We start from the raw sequence: 23,783 nt of genomic DNA, 5'->3' as shown, positions 1-23,783 counted from the left end.
ATATATAACTTTGTTACAGGCTGATAAAGTTGCAAATGGACTCACAGCTATCACTGTGGCCATACTTTAGCATATTATCTCTTTCAATGTGAGACATGTTAATAACATGCTTTCACTAACTCCCGTAAAACTTCGCTTTCTTGATTGTTAACATAAAGGATGCAAATTCAATTAAAATGAATTAAGAATCTTATGCAAATAATTTTGCAAGACTGCTGTTTTACAGGGCAGGCTTGCTTACAAAAGTTGTGAAATGAATATCAAAATATAAGTTAGATTTAGTGGGAGTAAAGGAGATCAGATGGGACAGAAATAGCACCAAACCAGCAGGCAAATATATAATAGGTACAGGCTTTTTTGTACATAAGAGAATCATATAAGCAGTTAGGGGGGTAGAGTATGTTAGTGATAGAATGTTGTACATAATACTAAAAGGTCACTGGTGTGATACCATTGTTCTGATTGTTCATGTCCCAACAGAGGATAAAATTGATGATATGTAGGATAGGTTCTAAGAAAAACAAAAACATGTATTCAATAAATTTCCTAAATACCATATGAAAATTTAGTTAGGAGATTTTAATGCCAAAGCAGGTACGGAAGATAGTTCCAAACCAACAACTGGGAATGAGAGTCTGCATAAAATTAACAAAAATAATGGAGTAAGAGTAATAAATTTTGCTACATTCAAAAATCTGACTGTCAAAAGTACGAGGTCCCCACATCATAACATTCATAAATTTACTTCGACATTTCATGATAGAAAGAGTCACGATCAAACTGACCACATTTTGAGACAGAAGACAAATTTCAAAATATACATGACATCTGATCATTCATGGCAGCAAACTGTGATACTGACCACTATCTGGTGGTGGAAAAAGTTAGGGAGACTAGCAGTTGAGTAAACAAACAACGCACAGATTTCACACTAGAGGTTAAATCTCAAAGAAATTAAACATAGTAGAGGGTAAAGAGCAGTATCATGTTGAAATCTCAAATGGGTTAGCAATTTTGGAAAACTTAGATGCTCAGGTGGATTTTAAAAGAGCCTGGGAAACTATTAGAGAGAATAACAAAATTTCAGCCAAAGAGAGTCTACGTTATTATGAAATGAAGAAGCATAAGCCATGGTTTGACAAAGGATGATCAAAATTATCAAACAAGCCAAACTGCAGTGGTTACAGGATACAAGTGAAAAAATGGGTGTAATCTGAATAATAAAAATGTGATGCCAGCAGACATTTCAGGAATAAGAAGAGGGAATATCTGAACAAAATTAATGAGCTTGTAATGAACAGTAAAAACAAAATCAGAGACTTGTATAGGAGAATAAATGAATTTAAGAAGAGTTACCCATCTAAAAGTAACTTAGTGAAGGATAAGAATGGTGATCTGCTTGCAGATTCCCACAACATTCTGAAAAGGTGGAAGAACTACTTCTATCAGTTACTGAAGGTACATAAGATCGGTGATGTTAGGCAGACAGAAATACATACAGTTGAGCTGTCAGTACCTGATCCTAGTCCTTTTAAGGTTGAAATTCCTATTGCAAAGTAGAAAAGGTATATATTACCAGATAGTGATCAGATTCCAGAAAAACTGAGTCAAAGAGGAGGTGAAACATTATGGTCTGAGATCCATACACTCATTAATTCTATTTGGAATATGGAAGAATTGCCTAATCAATGGAAGGAGTCTATTACTGTACCAATCCACAACAAGGGCAATAAAACTGACTGTAGTATTATCGTGGGATATCACTGCTATCAACTTCACACAAAAATGTTATACAATATTCTTCTCTCAAGGTTAAGTCCATATATAGATGAAATTATTGGGGATCATCAGTATGGGTTTCGACATAATAGATCAACTACTGATCAGATTTTTGCATTCATCAGATAATGGAGAAAAAATGGGAGTACAGTGACACAGTACATCAGCTATTCACAGACTTCAAGAAACCATATGATTAAGTTAGGAGGGAAGAACTGTACACTATTCTGATAGTTTGGGGTACCCATGAAACTAGTTAGGCCGATTAAAATGCGTTTAAACAAAACATATAGCCTATAAAGTCCATATAGGTAAACATTTGATCATTTTCCTATCCAAAATGGTCTAAAACAAGGAGATGCTTTATTGCCAATGCTTTCCAACTTTGCTTTAGAATATGATATTAGGAAGGTCCAGGAAAACCAGGTGGGAATGAAATTAAATGGAACACATCAGTTGTTGGTTTATTGGGTGATAATATAGATACCACAAAGAAAAAAATGCAAACTTTAATTGACACTAGTAAGGAGGTTGGTCTAGAACTAAACATAGAGAAAACTAAGTATATGTTGCTGTCTCGTCACCAGAATGCTGGAAAAAATCACGATATAAAGATAGCTATCAGATGTTTTGAAAATGTGGCACAATTCAGATATTTGGGAATGACTACAATAAATCAAAACTTGATTTAGGAAGAAATTAAGAGACTGAATTCAGGTAATGTTTGCTACCATTCAGTCCAGAACCTTTAGTCTTCTAGTATGCTATCTGAAAACATAAAAATTAAAATATAGAAAAGTCTAATTTTGCTTGTGATTCTGTATGGGTGTTAAACTCTTTCTCTCATATTAAGAGATGAACACAGACTGAGGGTGTTTGAGAATGGAGTGCTGAGAATATTTGGACTGAAGAGAGATGAAGTGACAGATGGTTGGAGAAAACTGCATAATGAGGAGCTTCATAACTTTTACCCTTCGCCAAGTACAATTTGAATGATCATGTCAAGGAGGATGAGATGGACAGGGCATGTAGCACGAATGTGGGTGAATCATATTGTGTATAGGATATTGGTGGGGAAGATATAAGCAACCACTAGGAAGTCCAAAATGTAGGAGGGTGAATAACATTAAAATGGATGTCAGAGAGGTACAATGGAGTCATATGGACTGGTTCGATCTGGCTCAGGATAGGGACCAGTGGAAGGGCTCTTGTGAACACTGTGATCAACCTTCAGGTTCCATAAATTGCTGGGCAGTTCTTTAGTAGCTACACAATTGGCAGCTTCTCAAGAAGGGATCAGCTCCATGAAGTTAGTTTAGTTAGTTGGTATATAGACTTTTATGTTCTCACAGTAGTGGTAATGAAGATTCTGTCTTCTGGGATATAATGCCATGTAGTCCACTAACCAGCATCTAGGAGGAACATGTCACCTCTGCTCTGCTTGCTACCTTTTTCATGTCAGTTTCTAGATCGGCTTATTCTCAGACCCTGAAGATGAAGACACCACTCACTCACTTATGGAGCTGAGCCCTTCTTGAGAAGCTGCCAATTGTGCAACTACTCAACAACTTCCAATCATTTTATGGAACCCAAACGTTCATTACCATGTTCACAAGAGCCCTCCACTGGTCCCTAACCTGAGCCAGATCAATCCAATTCATACCATACCATCCTATTGCTTTAAGATCCATTTTAATATTGTCCACCTACCTATGTCCTGGTCTTCCCAGTGGTCTCCTTCCTTCCAGATTTCCCACCAATATCCTATACGCATTCCTTCTCGCCCCCATTCATGCTACATGTCANTTGATAAGTCCTCATTATGCAGTTTTCTCCATCCTCCCATCACCTCATCTCTCTTTGGTCCAAATATTCTCCCCAGCATCCTGTTCTGAAACATCCTCAGTCTATGTTCCTCCCTTAAAGTCAGAGACCAAGTTTCACACCCATACAGAACCATGGGCAAAATTATAGTTTTACCATGTCCCTTCAAAACATCAGCTGACTTTCAATGGACTTCACAGCATTATATCACAGAAAAGAGAACTCTTTGTTCTTTTATATTGTTTCAGGCCTTCTTACAAAATAAGGTACACCACTTAAAACTGTGAACACAGGAGAGGCTTCTTGGTTAAAGATACAAAGCAAAACATTTTATGCTGTCATACCATCAGTTAACAACTAGCTTCTAGACATCAGCCAGATGACACTGACATGTTAACGATTTAATGGAATGGGAACACTGAACCAGTGATTTGTCATTCTTCATATTTATTGAATTTGTAATTAAATAATTCCTTGCACTGGTTTCCACACACTCACTTTTTCGTTTTGCTTCTTCCAAGTGGTGATACAATAGTTGTTGTAAGCTCCTCCACATCCTCAAGTTCTGGTGTAGAGTCCTTAGTATCAGGGCTCAATCCATCAACCCATCCACTTCCTGCACCAGAAAATACAACCGTTAGTGAACAGTGATGGAAGAGACAGCATATACAGAAGTAGTTAGTGGTTTATTCCTACTTGTGATTGTGCCACGATGTTCTGTTGAAATGGCATCTGTCAGCTGACCTTTCTCAGATGTTCCTCTGCTCTTGTTCTGTTGCTCATCTACATTTTGAGAGGATTCTGTGCCCACCTGCATCTCCTGAAATTAACAATATACATAACATAATTCAGAAGAGCAATAGGCTATTGCTGGACAACTTGGGTTCCATTTCTGGCAAAGGTAAGAGATTTTTCTCTTCTTCACAGAATCCAGATTGGCTGTGGGGCCCACCCAGTCTCCTATACAATGGGTGCTGGGGGTTCTTTTCCCAAGAGTAAAGCAGCTGGAGCTTAAAGGTGACAACTCACCTCCACCTAGTGCCAGGGTCAAGAATGGTGGAGCTGCATCTCCATTCCCCCAACATGCCTTCATGGTACAGTGCTTTCATGATTAACTACATGGATAACATTATACTTAACAAAACAGTGAACACTTGTGGACTATTCAAGCCCAGTGCAGCCTAGATATGGGGACATCAGAGGTGACAGGTCCCAACTACACAAATTTTGTTAATCACATATTACTAAATTTGTTGCCTTTGAAATCTGAACTGCAGGTCTTGTGCAGGATTCAGTTTGTATCCAGTTTCGAAGGACATAAAATTCATTCTACAAAGGGGAATCAAGTGGCACAGTTCAAAAGTGACTCAATGTTAAATGAAGGACTATTAGTCTTTATCAAAATACCTGTAGTTCTGAATATCATCAGTCAAAGTGCTTTAAATACTGTTATTTGACTGGGTGTAAGTTACTCCCAATACAACTGCATCCTTGTTCAGTATTTTACCTGCCCGTGCTACGTCACTGCCATGATAAGAATCCAGCTTCCAAATCACACCTCCTCCCCTGTTGCGAGATCAACATGCACAACCCTGAGAAACATGAATCCACATTTCCTAGAGTTATGCCTGGCAATATAGTCACTGAACCCAGATGCCCTGGAATATACCTACTTACATCCAGCCTGAAGAAGGAACCCTGTGATACTATTGCACCAAGAAAAGGAGAGAAGCAGTAGGACACTGGGATCAGAAGAAAAGAGCAGGTACAGAAGTCAGTTATAGTAAGTTAGCGAAAAAACACTTCAAAGTAATTACAAGTAAAAACATCTCAGAGATTTATTCTGCTAGTGAAGAACAGTCAGTAGTCAGTAACAGTCAGTCTACAACAGTAAGTAATGTTGGTCAACCAGCAGAGTACTGTCAAATGAAAGTGGCATAGCTGTTATATACATCTCCTTGAAAGGTCTAGAAGAACGAAGTGAAGCAGAAGGAACTTGTGTCTTGCATAGCTTGAAGAGGTAATGAAACTTTCATGTGATTTCTCAAAGCATTTGCCACTCTGTTTTTACATACAACTTCTAACTTAAATCTCAGAAATGTATGGAGACCACTGTCCTAAATAAAACTGAAGTGGGTAGTAACTTCAGGAAAATAATGGTACATGCAATTAGAGGCCCAAATAGTTATGCATTGTGCACTTACCATAACTTGTATAATTAGCAACCAACAATGGCCTAATAAACAACAAATGATTTAGGTCCTATGGTAATGCAGTCAAAATAAATCATTATGAAAAGGTGTGATGTGTAACTTCTTTGCACCAATTTTTAATTCTGATTTCTTTATGTCAACAGGGATACCGTTTTGATGCGAAATTCCCAGAGTGTCAGTCCATTCACTGTAAAGCTTACTGTATAGATTAGGGCTTGAAAACCAGCTGCCCGTGCTTAAATGGTATCCCTGATTCAGAAGCAGAGCAATTAGTTGTAACTAGTGTGGAAAAATATGGTACACTTTTTAGAGAATTATTGAAAACAGTATCTTGCATAATGTAGAAAATAAAATTCCACACATAACTGTATTTGGTTCCATAAATTCAAAAAATGTTATACCAAATTTAGCACATTCCATGAGGATGTGTATCTTCCAACACAGATGTCCCATCCACCCTGTCAGAGAATCATCTACTGACACATAATATTGTGGCTAATACATACACCTACATTTGGTGTTCATGTGATCTAGTATGGGGTTTCAAATGTTTTGGGCCAAACTTGGCTTCTGGCTTCACCATAACTTACACTATCAATAAAATGTATTTCAATAGAAGGTAAAACCTTCTCTCGCTGAACAGCTCCAAAAATAAATGTTTCCAGTATTTTCCTCCCTCCAAGTGTTATCTGATTTATATTTAAACCCTCATAATTTTCAATTTTGTTTTATGATAATTCAATTTTGTGTTCACATTGTACTGTAATTCTAAGAATGTTAAATTTCAAAGACACTTCGGCCTACTCCACAAGAACAGGATTCAGAAAATAACAAAAACTATACAGGTAAGTACAAACAACTTACTTACTTGCTTACTCAGGGATCTGAGCCCTTCTGGAGGAGCCGCCAATTCTGCAGCTACTCAAGAAAATCCCAGCATTTTATGGAACCCGAAGGTTCATTACCATGTTCACAAGAGCCCTCTACTGGTCCCTATCCTGAGCCAGATCAATCCAATCCATACCATCCCATCCTATCTCTCTAAGTTCCATTTTAATATTGTCCACCCACCTACACCTTGGTCTTCCCAGTGGTCTCTTTCCTTCTGGCTTTCCACCAATATCCTATACACATTCCTTGTCTCCCCCATTCGTGCTACATGCCCTGCCCACCTCATCCTCCTTGACTTGATCATTCTAATTATACCTGGAGAAAAGTACAAGTTATGAAGTTCCTCGTTAAGCAGTTTTCTCCAGCCTCCTGTCACAAGTACAAACAGTGAGAGACATTAAATACATAGCAAAAACACATTTTGAAATTGCACCACAGGCATACATAGGCATTCTGGTATGATTAAATTTTCAATATCACATTCTATCAAACCCTGGTATTCTTCCAGTCAGTCACGTGGTCTAATTATAAAACTTATTCAATAACTGAAGGCTATTAACTGTAACATGACTGAAGCACTGAATATATCTTCTTATTTAACACAATAAATTACATGTTAATGACAATAAACAATAATTATAAATGCAATCAACAACAATTCACCTGCAGCTCATTTCGCAGACTGGTATTCGAGTGGTTGCTGTCAGGAGGAGATGCTGGCCCCACATATTCTGCAGGACTTGTTACTGATCTCAGCCCAGCCTCAAGTGAGGTGAACCCAAAGGAAACGGGACCAGACGATCTGCAAAAGTAAAAATCAATATTAAAGTGCTGGAGAAATTAAATGGGAGAAACGAAAATTGGATTGAACTTAGCAGGCACAAGAGAAGAAAGGTGAATTCCAATGGAGTATTCATATCATGCTCTTCTGGGTTATGATGCTTTCCAGTGTAGTACGTAGCCAAACGAAAGCTGCATCTTCTTCTAGAACATTACTTGCCTCTCAGACTACATGGTGTCATAACCCAGAAGATAATATGAATATTCACTGCCATGAAAACTGCATATTTCCAATACAGTACACACTTTCCACTTTGCATACGTAGCAATTCTGCATAACATATTGATTTTAATATATGTTTCATGAGATTATAAATCTGCTGTTGCAGAGCTAATCATAATACAGATAGTATCTGAGGAATAAATAGCACAGGCTATTCAGAATTCAGAAGGCAACCTCCTTTATTTTAGGTAACTAATGTAGGACCAGGGGAGAGCTCATGCATGCTAGGTAGTGTCACAAGACTCAGTGACTTGTAAATTATCACATAACTGGTCACCTAGTGTTTGTTCTTGTCTCTACTGAGTGAGTTATGATGTGTCCTGAAATTGATAATCCTGTCAGGTGCAAAATTTGTGCTGTTATCTGTTTTCTTCATGCTAAGTATAGGAGTGCTGTAGAAATACATCATGAATTATGCACAGCAGTTTACAGCAAAAATGTAATGAGTGAAGGAAATGTAAGACATTGGTGTAGAACGTTCAAAGATGGGCAAGCGAATAAATGTTCACAATGAAGAGCAAAGCGGTCAGCCGGCCATCTGTAGTGAGTGATGATATTGTTCAAAGTGTTCACCAAAAAATTTGTGAAAGATGTCATTTCACAATTTCAGACTTTCATGTGAATTTGCACACACTTCATGCATTGCTCTCTATGAGATTATCACAGTTAGGCTAGGCTCACAGGTGCACCCAAAACACAGAGAATGGCTTCAGCTCTGACTTTTCAGAATGATACCACAAAGACAGTGATGAATTTCTCAATTACATGGTATGAAATGTTCTGTTCCAAAATGTAACTTGAAAAATGGAAATAACCTAATCAGAAACTGGGCAATTTATGATCTGTTTCTTACCTGGCTAAGAACTATCAGCCAAGAGCAAAACTTCAGTGGGTGGCATAACACCACTTGTTGATGACCTCTCCTAAGGAATTCTTATCTTTTTCCTTGAAAGCATGCCTGTAGTAGGTTTTTGAATTATTCCTTATACTAGCAAGTGTGATGTTGTAACTGTTAAATTTCTAATGCAGTTCCTCCATTTCACTTCACTGGCTGCCGCTCTTTATCTATGCACTACTAAGCATATGAAGTTGCCTGTTCAGTGATAACTGCAGCAAATTCACTGGAGACGAAATGTGTAATGGTTGTAAATTACTACCAAATACATTCTGAAATTAAACTGAACCAAAGATGTACTTCTACATAGCCAGACCACTCATCTAGTCATACATGGCAATCATCTCCAGACTGTCTGAAACAAAATCACTTTCTTCACCATCAGTCACTACTCTATGAACCATTTTCTTTTCCACAGTTTTAACAAATGGACTGAAGAAAATTAACTTTTGGAAACTGGCACATGGCTTATACATACCTTCAAAATTTCCTCTAATGACTACTTAATGCAATGATAGGAATGATTCATAGCAATACCACAGATAATGAGGAATTTGTATTTTTTCTTGCAATGTCACATCCTGAAATCTTTCAAATAATAATATTGTGACGTGGATGGCACAACAGGAAGTAGGGGTCACGTGAACTCTGCAGTCTCGTGAGTGACGTCACATACCCCCACTCCTTCCATCAGTATGCAACGCTCGGTAAACACCCCCTCCCCACAGTGAAGTAACAGAAGAGCAACTGTGTCAGGCAACCATTGCCGCAGTGACATAACAGCACTTCCCACAGTGATGTAACAGCACTTCTCACAGTGACATAACAGGGGATACCATGGCTACTACACAGCAATAAACAACTCTTGGCAGTGTTGCCCAGCAACACCTGTAAACACAGCGATTACGCAACAGGGAAGTGAGGCGCGTTTTCCGCTGTCTGGTTGAGGGTTTATAAGAGAACTGGTATGCCTAGGCAGTCAGTTGAAATACAGCAGCAGTTGCGGGAAGAAGAACCGAACACATGATTAAGAGATTTTATATGTGATAATCTGTGATAGTGCGCGATAACTGAGAAGCCAGCCAGTGAAGACTTATTGAGTGACTTCAAGATTTGGGTGCTGAAGTACAGTTATATTGGAAGTATATAATTCAAAGAGACTTGTATAGCTCCCACGTTATAAATACGTGAAGACTACCGAGGACAGAGTGAATAGATTATTGTGTAGGGTTTATAAATTGGGTAAACCCGCACCTGTGTCATAAATAATCATAGTTACAATTTGTAGGTTGTTAAACAAACCAATTAACAATCCAAACGTTGTCTTCAGTGGCAAGACACGTTACAATATTCTACTAGCCTCCCTAAAACAAAAACATACAGTCATGTGTTAGTGACCACACATGGGGTTTGCATTGATAACTGGATTTAGTGAAGGCTTATAACTCATATAACCGTAACTGCAGCACATGTAGCCTTCTATGTCTTTGTTATCTGCTGCTTGGTAACAGCTCCTAACAATGAATACTCCTCTGCTTCCAAGCCAACATCATTGCCTGCTGGCTACCATCTCACAAGTCCATATCTTAAAGTCAAAGACAAAGTTATGTTATAACCAATGGTCGGTCAGCCAGTTTGTCTTGGTGTCAAGCTCCAAAATGGGGCCCAATATCAGATTTTTGTTACTGCCAGATAGTTGTGGGTTTGTTGATGTGAGGTGCCCTCTCTGAGAAGAGGACAGGTTGGTTGTTCACAATTGCTGCTGGCCCTCGGCAGTGTTGTCATTCTTGGGTCAGAATCCCATGGGACTCATGATCATATTTTACTTGTCAGATTTGAGGCTACCCAGCCTGGGGGGCCAGGTCCCCATATTTATATCCTTCCCTTCCAAACACAGTAGCCCAACTATACCCCAAGGCACTGGGTTCCCTTTTTGTCACCTCCTATGACTTTCAGGAATATGACGGAGATACTTGAACCCACCTCCATGCGGATAACTCCCCATCTTCAAAGTCAACCGAAGTTACTTTACAACTGGCAGTTTACCACCAATCAGTTCGGCTTGGCATCAAGCCCTTTGAGAACCAGGACCAGAGATTCATATCAACTGAACTCCTGAAGTAACTGACCCTATGTAACATCCTCTCTGACAGGAAGATGGGACTGTCTCCCATGAACATGCTTGGAATGTACATCTCACACATACAGCATGTTGTTGAATATTCTTCCTTCTGCACTAGTCTCGGAATGAACCACGTTCAGGTTGTCCCAGGAGGAATGTGCCAGACTTTGGGAGGGTGTTCCTTATGTTAAAGTATGTCGATATAACCCAAAACACCTAAGTCCAAAGTCAAACGGTTACAGAGATAATGGTCAGAGAAGCGTGAAACTTCGACAGGTGTTACGCACTTGTTGATTACCAAATACATATTAAAACTGCCAGGAATATCTGGTTTCTGTAATGTTAATAATGTACATAACATCAAACTAACTTGTGAGTGACATGAAGCCATTAAATTGAACTACAAAGAAACTCGCACGCCATGTCATAGTTGTCGTTAGGCTTCAAAGCACTATACATGACACATGAATGGCTAGCACCGACGTAACATGGCTGACTGCACATTCTAGTATGCGAGTGTATGCGGCTAGTGTGAGCCATCATCACCACACTCAAGGACAAACATCGATAAGACTTGTCAGCTGACAGGTACAGTGCATGGACCTACCAGAAGACCACGCTTTTCTTGGACCATTATCTCCATAACCGTTCAACTTTGGACATCATAGGTGTTTTGGGTTATATCGGCATACTTTAACATGGGGAACACACTCCCGAAGTCTGGCACATTCCTCTTGGGACACCCTGTATATAACAGTTTCCAATACTTCCTCTACTGTTGTGTGTTAATTTGTTGCAGCAGAAACGTGTTTTGGTTGCTGTGGAAACATATTTACTGGCCGCTGCCTAGCAATGACAGACTATTGTTAATAATTATTCCAGCTTTTGTGTCACAATATATATTGTCACATGTCTAAGTGACGATACATGTGTTTTGGATTGATAACTGGATTTGCCGGACTCTTTTAAACAACTCATGACTATGCTTCACAGATCACTGTCATACCATAGACCAGTATCCTCAGTGGCGTCACTTGGCAGCAGCTTCCAACAGCAAATGTTCCTCTGGTTCCAGGCTCACGTCTTTGCAGGCTGGCGACCATCTCACGCCAGATTCATACTCTGAAGGCTGGCTTCAGCTGGTAGCTCCTAGGCTGGTTTGACTTCCAACTGCCAACCTTCACTTTAGCTGTCAATTATTGACTGGTTTCTGAGCCAAAACGCAAAATTGACACCTTATGCAGCATTGGCATGGACCAAAAGGAAAATACTGGTTCTAACAGTTCCTCCATTGTTTGCATATGTTGCTTCATGATGGCTCTGGTATTCTTTTGTCATTACACGGCCGTTGCCTAGCAATGGCCGTTTCTCTGGCTCCCTTATTCTATCTGTGAGGCCTTATGTCACATGGTGAAACAGTACATGCTGTGGAAAACAGTGAATTTTGTACTTCAGACACAATTTAGTGAATGCAAGAAAAGAATAATGTAAGAGTGTATAAGTGTAATACTAGTAAAATGAAACAAACTGAGGTCAAGATTGTGACAGGCTGTGGATAAGTGTTCCAGAAAACAGATAAATTCTGCAACTGCTGTCAGCAGTTGAATGGAAGATGGATCCCGGATTGCAAGCAGTCCTGGAACAGTTAAATAAAATATATATTGGAGAAACCTGACTAATGGCTAATGAAGGCAAACTGCAAGAACGGTGATTGTGAAGAACTTACAAAGGACATATGTGCCAGCCAGGAAGAAGTCAAAAATGACATAGGACATAATCGTCTGCCAAGACCAGCTAGCAGCCTGCCAGTGAAATATGTGACATAAAGGTTACCCAGAGCAAATCTGAGGAAACAATAACAGACATACTGGACAGACAGGTGCAGGAGGTCAGGTCAATTATTCAGCAGATGGCCAAGAGTCTTTGCGAGGTCAGCAGTGAGCTGCATGTGATACAATGAGACACAAAAGTGACTCAATGCAACAATGGGATGAATCAATATGACCTAACAGCCAGATGTCACAAGTTGCAGCTGCAACTGGTGGTAGCAGAAACACAAATGAGAGATGTAGGTGACAGGAATGCAGGGGCCAGTGCATCATGGTGAATCCACGAAAGTTTGACATATCTATAACTTGGACAGTGTTCCACCAACAGTCTGAGGCTGTGGCTGATCACGGCAGGTAGGAAACGCGAACATCTTACACCAGCTGTGTCAAACATGCGGCCCCTCAACTTTTAGAGCTAATTGATATTAAAATCATTACTAAAATTTTAGTAGAAACATTTTTTGTAAAGACAATTTTCCAACAGATCAAAAGACAAGAAGTCTCACGCAGACATAAATTAGCAGGCTGCATGGAAAAGTGATTCTGAGAATTGCAGAAGGGTTTGTCCAACTAACGGTTTGTAAAGTTCGTGAAGGACAAACTACTGTATTTCAGAAAGTTAATGCACTAAAATCCGCACAGCCTCACCACCCCAAGTATTTCCAAGAATCCCGTTTGGAGGCGTAGTAAGAATGCAAGGAAGGTGGCAACTGACAGACAAGTGCAAGGGATTTTTACCTTCAAAACTAGCTTGCAACCCCCAGTCATTGTCTAATGGGCTGCTAGCAAACTTTCACTTTTATGACCATTGAGACAAGATACACCTTCCTACTAGTCCGGTAGTCTCTGTACATTGTCATTCAGTTTATTTTCACACAGAAACAGGTGCTGATGTTACACTGTGATGAACGTATAAAGTTTATAATTAAACATTAAATTATCAACTACGAGTTTTCTTGCATATCTACAGTAACTTTTAAAGGGCAATGTCGCTTTCAAAAATTCAAGTAGCAAAAAAAGAACTATTGAAAGTGAGCGCCATGTATTTCAAGAAAAATGGGAAATCGGTTATTTTTGTTGTGAAATAGAAGGTAAAATTACATGTTTGAATTGTGGGCAAAAATAAGTGTTCCACTTTAGGTAATTATATTGAAATTATTCCTAAATAATAAATAGAATTAAATTTCCTTGTATCAAAATCTAATGTATATTTCTATTTTGAAGTGCGGCCTTAGACTCTTATTTATAGGGCTGAGGTGGCCCTCTGTACAAGGTGAGTTTGACATGCCTGTCTTACACAATGTCCCAGGCAGAACATATGAGGATACTGTGGGACCCTAAAAGGACATTGTGGAATTCACCAGCTGGTGGCAGCCTACTGCTCATAAATCAAAGCCAGGACCCACCTTAGCAGTGAGTCAAAACAAGAATTTGCAGCAGCTGTCAAGCAGTTGGCCCATCAGGCCCTTATTCGGTTGTATGAGGATTTCATCCAGAGGGGAGTAGCCTATTAGATTATTGATGGAGGGACAGAATGGGCCATGATACAGAATCTCTTCATGTGTGGCAAGAGGTTCCTCAATGAAAACCTTTAACCAGGTCATAAAGTTAGAGTTTGTGATAAGAACAGCAGCCAGCAACTATTCACTGCAACATCAAGTGACCTGTATGCTGGCACTGTAGCAAATGGAGGCTGGTCAGCATTCTGAGATACTGCTGATCGCAGTCCGACCCACAAGAGTTACTGGGCTCAGTGGAACTCCCCTGGTGGTTAAAGATGGTGTGCTGGAGCACCACTAAGAGTTGGAAAACAGGTGGACAAATACAGCGAAGATAGTCCTAACCCAGAATGAGGTGAAGGAATTGCTGGGGGAGCTCCATGGAGGATCTTCAGGAGGCCATATTGGGGTCAACAAAACCCTGGACGAAGTCAGACAGTGATAACAGCACACAGAAAGCAGACAGCCCCCAAACTCAGAGAGGAGCTTGATCCATTGTCAGTGCATCATTCAAGAGGATCATCACTGATATTACAGGACCCTTTCCAGAGGCAGAGGGGAAGCCAAAACTTCCTGACTGCCATAAACTATTTCACCAAATGGCCAAAGGTTTATGCCATCCCTAACCAGGAAACACCAATGGTGGCATATGTTCTGGTAACTAACTCTTCTGCCACTTTGGGGTCCAGAGGAAACTGCACAATAACCATGGCTGCAACTTCAAGTTGCAACTCCTGCAGGAAGGTTATGGGCCCTTCGCGTGTGCAAGATGCACACCACACCTCTGCATCCACAGCCTGATGGAATGGTGGAATGCTACACTAAGACAGCATGGGAGCACCTAAGGAAGGTCATTTGAACAAACCACACAGATTAGAACGAGAGGCTAACCCTCTTCCTCCCAGCCTACAAAGCCTCCACCCACAAGGCCACAGGCATGATGTCCACCAGCATCGTGTCTGGGAAAGATCTTCGTCTGCTCTGTGACCCACTGTTTTGGGCTTCCCAAACAAGCAGAAACTTATGACTGACTATACAGCAGATCTCATGGGACAGCTGCATGACATCATTATGTCCTTCAACATCTGAAGGTGGCCAGTGATAGGATGATGGCCTGCTAAGACTGCCTAGCCAACCTTGCTACATTTCAGGAAGGATACCAGGTCTGGTTGTACCACCCAATCAGGACCAGAAGGAAGTCACTGAAGCTGAAGCCATCCTGGGAAGAACCTTACATGGTGGTCATCCAGATCAGTGATGTAATCTACAGGATCTAATGCCATCATCCCAGTGTGAAGATGATGGGCATTAACCTGGACAAACCACTCATGAAGAGCAGCTTTACAAATATAGCAGTGTTTTAACCTCCTATACTAAACAGTTTTAAATTTTTAAAACATTTTTAAGTATTTTTAATATTTCCATAATATATTCAACGCTTATCACTTAATATATCTTGATATATGGTATACATTTCATTTTTATATTTTATTTTATTTTGTATCTTCTGTTTTCATTGTAATACAGAGTGGGGGTGCAGAAACTTGCTTTTTGTGAAGATGCAATGTGAAGGGAGGGGAGGTCACAGAAAAGTGGGGATAGGCTTGGCGAACGCAGCAGTCACAGAAGTTTCTATCCAATACTCCTCAGTAGGAAACATGAGGTGGATGAGTGAGCAGTGTGCGTTTGCTGTCGAAGCCTATTTTTCAAACAACCATTCCTACGTGGCGGTGCAGCATGCGTTCCGTACTCGCTTCGGAATTAAGCCCAGAGGTCCAGTTCCGGCCGGAAATTGATTGTTTTGTGGGTAGAGAACTTTAGGACAACCAAGAGTGTGGTGTAAAATCATCAGGACGACAACGGACCATTACGACGCCAGAAAATGTGGAGACAGTTCGACAGTCGATTTTGAGATCTCCAAGATGCTCCGCTCGCAAACATGCAGTCGCCCTAGACATATCCAATCGTTCAATGCGCCAAATTCTTCACGAACATCTTCATTTCCATCCCTATAAGATGGCTGTTGTGCAAGAATTGTCACCACGTGATTTCCAGAACTGAATAACGGTGCGCTAAACGTTATTGGAAACTTTACCCCCTGACGCACTTGTTTTCTTTAGTGATGAGGAGCATTTTCACCTATCTGGATATGTCAACAAGCAGAATATGCACTATTGGAGTGGAATCAATCACAGACAGCTCCATGAGAGGCCACATCACAGTGATAAGGTGACAGTATGGTGTGCGTTGTCGAGAGTTGGAGTCATTGGCCCATATTTTTTTGAAAAAGACAATCATGCAGTTATTGTCAAATCACAGCGGTATGTGGACATGATTAAAAACTTTTTTGGACCAGCTCTTGAAGAACTGCATCTAGGAAATGTCTGGTTCCAACAGGATGGCGCCACGATCACCCTCGGGACCGGCATTATTAAACCTACTATCCTAACTAGTGCACTGTTCACTTTAAAAATTAATATAAAATCTCCTAATTAATTTCATGAACTAAAATTTTGGAGAACACTTACCAGTGCTCCTAGAAGTGCTTGAGAGTGTGATATTTCTGGAAACATTCCCCTTTGTGAAGTGGCATTACACAGAACTTGCAATGTAGACATATTCCTTTTTTTTTGTGAACTGTGCAAACATGGCATTGCCTAGAAGGATGCTTCACCTTGGAATGTTCACTCTTCACAATTTTCATGAGGGTATGTTTCCGCATATCACCCGAGAGTCGCCCAGGGGGGTCCACATGAGGCCTGCAAGGGGTGGAAGTTGATGGTCCCAATCACACTAAGTCTGTGTCTGACTCTCGTTCTGCCGCCACCATCTGATCTGTAGCTCAAGCCTTTGCCACATTCATCAGAAATGCTTTGTATTTCAATTTCGAATCAGGGTTTAGATTTTTCTTATTTTTTTTTAGATTTTCTGCTGTGTCCGCAATGGTCCTACCAACATTTTCGTCGGAGCTACTGTCACTTTTACTGTCTGTGGCCACAAATCTTTGTTGTCCCCTGTCACTGCCACTGTCTGAGTCACCATCACTACGCGTCTCACAAGGCACGTAAGCTAGATCATCAGAGAAGAATTTGTCCTTGATCCATACTCCACCACTAACTACTGGCTGATACATAAGCATTTTTATTTAGAGTGGGTTAAGAAAACAGCAAGGTCATGTTACTGAATACTAAGCAAACATTCAAAAATTTTACTTACTACCCATGCAGCTGTGCAGCACAAGAGCAATGTATAGTGTGTTGCAACCTAACATGTCCTAAAATCAGGATATCATGCGACCGGTCTGCCACGTTTAAAAGCAAAAAGCATGATATGCTAATGTGTCTTTAATGTGTTAAAACATATAAGTGGTCTTTGAACGAACAAAAAAATATGGTCATGGGTCTCAACAGGGCCCAAAATCAAGGATGAGTGTGCCGGCAAAGATCAGCAAATTACTGCACTACTCTGCATAGCTCTGTTCCTCTCTGTAAGGCTGCTGTCACTGGTTAGCAGCCAGTCGTCAGCTAGCCAGGGAAAGGAACCACTGAGCACAGAATCAGAAAAAGAAATCCCCACTGTTAGAAGCCACAACCAAGCAATGATTAGTGAAGAAATAGCTATTATTTGCAGCTGAAGTTATTTGTAGACCATGTAGATTAGTGAGTGTTATAGTGATTTGTAGTTATGATTAATAAGCATTCAATTAATTCAATATTCAGTCCACAAGCTCTGTCTAGAAACTAACATGGAGAAATATACATACACATACAGTACATACATATGCATATGCATACATGAATGGTGTAACATCTGTTAGTACTCCCATGTAATCAGAATTAAATGTTAAAAGTTCGCACCTATTGAGCTGCGCAAGGTTCACTGCAGGTAACCGTCCACGTGCTGCACCTTCCAATCGTTCTGCACTGCCCATCAGAATTTTGGTGCGTTCCATATAGTCCATGTGAGTCTTGAACAACTCTGTATAACGCTCGTGGAGTTTGGCATATTCTCGTTTCTGTTCCTGCTCCTTCTCCTCCAATCGATACACTACAAAGAACAATTGAAATGATCTGGTGCCTACAAAACCAGTCGCAGATGCATTAAAGATCTGCATGATTTTATAACTGAAAAGTTACATAAATTAATATTTCTCACACTGTGTATTTAACTCACTGGCTAGCTCCAAAAGTAAACTGAAAAGTAAGAAATTAGTGTTTACAGATGGGCTAAAGAGAAAATGGTAACAAGAAACAGTAACTAATATACAGCAAAAGCCACCATACCATGGTCAGAAGAATTTTTTGATTTCAGCTCCAACATTCTCACAATTGACTCAAGACTTTCAATTTTTCCATGTAGTTCTTTCCTTTCGTCTTCACCAGCATCCTCAAGTTCCAGTAATTTCTAGAAAAAATAGAGATCAATTTCAAATACAAAAGAATAAATGCATTATCAAGAATGAGAACCTGCTCAAGAACTGAAATATTTTGTCTTGGCTTATGCAGATGACCAGCATGTCTGCTGCTCAGGCAGTCTAGCAAAATTAGTTTTACTAAAAGGGTACAGCCATCTTTAGGCATGTTCACAACCCTGTGGAATGCCTATTAACTTAAATCCATCCAATTGTCTGTATGGATAAAACAACAACTGTTAAAACGATTCTCATGAAATCGGACATTTGGCAGTTTGTCAGCACATTCCAATCCCAGTTAAAATGGGACAAAAATAGGACACACATTACTTGATCGCCTACATACATACATTTCTGCACATATCTCAAGCATAAATGGGTATTCAATGGAATGAAAAATACTTCAAACAAAAATTGTGGACAAAAATGAAATACATTTTACATCTTACATGCTTCCCCCACAAAACTTATGGTTTCCTGGAAATTAAATAAGAATTATGTTATGAGCACATATTCTCATTAAATAAAGGTCTTCCAAATACATACAAAAATTAACAAACATTCAACAGTGATTCTCCACACACACACACCCCAAGATTACCAAAACCTCTTATTCTCAATAATAATTAAATAAAGCTTCCTCTCACCTAACTCTGTAAGTTTAATCACATATACAAATACAGTGGGGATATTTACTCATGCGACAAGTTCACGGCTTTGCGTGTCATGGTGACCGGTGCAGCGCTGGCTGCAAAGCGCATGCGAATTTGGCCGATGGCCAATAACATTCAGAATGAAGTAACACACGCAGTCACAGGAGCAAGACACAACACAAAGCACAATACACACATGAAAATAGGAAGAATACTCCGATAGAAGAAGATAGGTGTGACTCATGTATTGAGATACGACATAAGGATGACAAATCCTGAACAGTTTTAATATTTTAATATTTAAAATTTATCATTATATATGACGAATATATATTTTAGTTATTTTAGTATAAAGACAACAGGGCATGCAATGAAGTAGTTCGACGTACACAGAAAAGCACCTGAAGATGGCACTTTAGTGATGAAACTTGTAGTGCAAGAGAGAAGAGTAAGGTGAATAAATGTATGAATAAATGAATGAAGTAGTTACAATTCACAGATCAAGGGAGGTATTGAAAATGCCATCATCCTCTCTACATGCAGATATTTTTTGCAATTAGTTTCTTCATTAAGAAAACAGGTACAACATTCCTTCTTGCACTTACAGTACACCAGACACCAACTTTCACTGGATGGCTTCACTAACTGTGTTGCCGTTTCTGCATTAGACTTTGACACTCCAGTCTTTGAGCTCGATGTTTCAGTGATTTTCTACGTGTATGTTTAAGTCTGGCCCCTATGTCATGTTACTTCTCAGTAAGCACTAAGCGCATATGTTTTTGTTTCTTGTCTATTAAGAGCCCCATTGTGTGAAGTATTTCACCAAATTGTGAATTGTTTGTCTGCTGAGAATTATCCCATCATAAAATATACATCAAAATTAGCCAACACTTTCCAGCAGATCTGTACTTCACATAGCTATCAAACAGAAATACATGTTGCCCTAAAGTATACTGCACCACGACATACCACACTGTGCACTAACTGAAACTGAGAACAACTGGCTAATGGAGCTAATAACTGCTGCCTACTGCTGACAAATCACAAACTACCAAGCATGAACCGCACTGCTCGCTGTTAAACATAATGCTGCGAAGAGGTCTACAAGTTAATTACTTCCCTTCATTCCAAACGTTTTCGGCTGATTCACTGGCAAAAACTGTATGCACTTCACAGCAGGTGGTGCACTGGCTGCTGTAAAGTGTCGAGCTAGGAACTCATCTAGTGAGTAAATATCCTCCCTGTATAACGTTAATTAAAATTCAAATAACTGAGCTTCTGAGTCTTTTACTCTTGATCACAACTTCAATCTACTCAACAATACACACTTCAGTTGTTTCAGTAAAGGGTCAAAATTAAGAAAATAAAAACGAAAATATAACCTTGACTGGGTTTAGAATGCGCTGAATTCAAATTTACTTCATTAATTTCATAAATTGCTCTAGTATAATATGTTAGTAGATAGGTGGATGTGAATTTAAGGTTTATATATAGCCTTCCTAATTTGTTTTATCAAAGACATCTCCAGAATTACACAATACCGCTTCTCTTTCTGACCTTAGCTACACCTTATTTCCTTATAAAAGCATGGTAATTACCATGTCATTCACAATTCCTTCTGCACAATGCACCTTATAAGTGTCCACTGTATTCTCTTACAATCCCATGTATAAATTTGGTTTTTGGCAAAAACCTGCATGGAATGTTAAGGGTTCTCCAATGCTCTGGTAAACATTGCAGCTGCCATCTTGAGGATGAATGTTATTGGGAGTGTCAAAAGCTATAGATCTCAGAGGATGCATTAACAGCAGAGGGTGGCCAGAATTCAAATACATTTCAAATAATAATAAATAAGGTAAAGTTGTCCCTCTGCTCAACAAATTAAGCACTATGCCATGAAGGGATATGGGAGGCGGGGGCTGGGGGTGGCTGTATCCATGGTAGCATAGTTGGTTGAGGCACTATGCTACAAGCCAGACGGTCATGGATTCAATTCCCGAAGAGGTCAGCACATTTTTCAATTGACCTATTCTTCCATCTGCACTATGACCGTGGGGTCAACTCAGCCTCTATCAGAAATGAGTACTACGAATATTCCTGGGGGTAAAGAGCAGCCGTCATGGAAGGCTGACAAACTCACCGCCATCTGGGTTCCGAATGTCTAGAAAATGTGGGAGTCTCAACGTCTCAAACCTATGGGACTCCACAGCCTGTTACAGGGATAGCTTTCAAATAGCAATAACAAACCAAAAATATTTTCATGAATAAAATAACAGTAATTACACTGTTGGAATTCTTCCTACCATTAACAACAGAAACTTTTGTCTAGCTAACTCCTTTTAAAAAATGAAGATTAAAATATACAAATCTATTAGTTTGCCTGTTGGTTTGCATGGCTGTGAATTTGTATTATGGCATATTTCATGACACTTTGGATAACTCACATTATATACCATTGAATGATAGATGATTTGTGTATAATGAATATGAAATAGCATGAATGATGGTAACAAAGACCAAATATAAGGTGCACTTCCAGAATTTGCCTGGAAGAAATGATGAAAATTACAAAATACCTAATTCAGGACAGTAGTCTCCAGGCTGACATATGAATGTAGGCTTACTTCCCCACCACACACACACACAGAATATAGGTTGACCATGCTAAGGGAAATATCTGCACCTATAAGCCGGTAATGGAAAACCAGAAAACTGAGGAGCTTCAAAATTTGTAATCTTCACCAAATAGTATCTAGAGGGATGAGATGACCACCAAGACATGTAGCATGAATGACAGTTGAAATTTTTGACCAAAAATGTGAAAAAGGAAGATGGTTTGGAAGGCCTGAGTGTAGATTGGAGCACAATACCAAATTTAAACCTACAGAATCAGGTTACATGGACTTGCTTGATACGCCTCAGAATAGCACTCAGCATTCTTACAAGTACAATAATGAAACATTACATTTCATAAAAGTTGTAGAATTTCTTGAGTAGCTAAACAAATATTGCCATCTCAATGAGGGGTTAGTTACCTGATGATGGTTTTGTTTGTCACAATTTTTTGGAAATATGTGGACTAGAATAGGGCTAGGGCATTTTTTATGATACTTCTTTTGAGCAATTCAAAACTGCATAAAGGTCGTTGGCCCTGAGTCTGATCTGTTTTAACCTCTGCATGTGGTACCACAATGGAAACTACACTTCATTAGCTATCAAACGTGCCCAAAATGACCTCCCTAGCTCAACTAGGACCAGAGCATTGCAAGTTTCACAAGCCATGTCATAGCAAAAGAAAAAAAAGTCGGTTCTTTCAAATTCTGAATTCTTAAAAGCATACAGGGCTAAAATTTGGCACCTTCACTCACATCTACAGCATCTCTAGCGGTGCACTGACATCCTAAGAAGTCAGACTGAAAATTGCAAGCCATAGGTTGATTTCAGACAGAATGGCTCATAAAAGAACTCACTGACTTAAATATGAAAACATTCATTTACTAATATCATAATCATGAGTAGTAGTATCACCACTGCACTTTACTGGCTCACCTGCTCCGACGTTTTCCTTAACTGTTTTTCTCTTTCATACTGAGTAACCAGCTGTTCATTGTCCTCCCTCAACAACTCAAGCTCAACTTCATGTTCTTGATTCTCGGTGTAGGACAAGTCTAGACACTCTAATACATTGACCACTAGAGGCATTAAGTCCTTTACTACGTCTTCATCATACTTCGCTATCATTTTTTCAAATTCCTGGTATATACTGCCAGCCAAAGACTGAACCTTTTCTGACATAACAACATGGGAATCTTCGTGTGTCCCATATACAGTTTCTTGCTCAATTTCCATCATGTTTCAAATACACTAATTACTATTTCAAATGAGTAAACCGATCTTCAGCACTATCCATTACAACACTACTACAATTCTGTGCCATGTCGCTTATACGCAACTTCCAACCGTGCAGCTGACATTTTCCCCGTGTACCCCCCTACAAAAAAAAAACATTTCCCCCCCCCCCTTTCGCGACCTTTGCGCCGCCACTGAATAAAAATTGAAAGCATAAAATATCCTGCCACCTAAATCACCCATCACATTTTGAGTCTAGTGACGTGTGTTGTATATGTTAACAAATATTACTTAATCACATCTTCTACACGTTCTACACATACTGCGAAAGGAAACCTTCCTAGACGTATAGTTCTACACCTGATAGCTACGAGGCCAATGGTGCAACTTCTGGAGCAGAGAAAATAAAGTAGAAAAGCCGTATGGCCTCGGTTGTACGCCTCCAATGCATTGCATAACAAGAAGTAAACTCTTGCAGACTTCAGCTGAGACATGTAACCAGCCACACTTCCCACACCTACATGGGCGAGGGCATACCGAGCAAACTGGCAACCGCAACGCAATCGCAGCTTCCGAGAAATGTCGCCGATTTCAAGCAAGCAACTGGTTTCCATATTAGCAGGCTCACACTCGTAAAACGTATGTTAGATTAGTTGCTCACATCATCTTAAGCGATCTGAATTTCGTACGTTCGTCCGATGTAATGCAAGATTGTACTATTTAATTTCGTGCACTTACCGCCTGCAATACTGATT

General features: G+C 39.7%; 1 protein-coding gene across 13 annotated transcripts in view; it reads right to left on the bottom strand.

Moving 5' to 3' along the window:
* The window catches only part of LOC111866169 (C-Jun-amino-terminal kinase-interacting protein 4), a 114,403-nt gene extending 90,860 nt beyond the window's left edge, over positions 1-23,543 (bottom strand). For 7 of the 13 annotated variants that reach the window (XM_023854835.2, XM_023854836.2, XM_023854839.2 and 4 more), the window contains exons 1-6: positions 22,729-23,542; positions 18,399-18,519; positions 17,973-18,162; positions 7,371-7,509; positions 4,300-4,423; positions 4,102-4,219 (exon numbers count right to left, since the gene is read on the bottom strand). In XM_023854835.2, coding sequence (XP_023710603.1) covers positions 4,102-4,219; positions 4,300-4,423; positions 7,371-7,509; positions 17,973-18,162; positions 18,399-18,519; positions 22,729-23,031 — 995 coding nt within the window. In that variant the 5' untranslated portion in view covers positions 23,032-23,542. Of the gene's footprint in view, positions 1-4,101; positions 4,220-4,299; positions 4,424-7,370; positions 7,510-17,972; positions 18,163-18,398; positions 18,520-22,728 lie in introns of all 13 variants that reach the window. The other 6 variants (XM_023854838.2, XM_023854840.2, XM_023854842.2 and 3 more) reach the window with 1 other exon arrangement.
* Positions 23,544-23,783: the final 240 nt, after the last annotated feature.

The sequence above is a fragment of the Cryptotermes secundus genome, unplaced genomic scaffold (genome assembly GCF_002891405.2).
Source record: "Cryptotermes secundus unplaced genomic scaffold, Csec_1.0 scaffold599, whole genome shotgun sequence".
Taxonomy (NCBI): domain Eukaryota; kingdom Metazoa; phylum Arthropoda; class Insecta; order Blattodea; family Kalotermitidae; genus Cryptotermes; species Cryptotermes secundus.
This window is presented reverse-complemented; position numbering and strand designations above follow the sequence as displayed.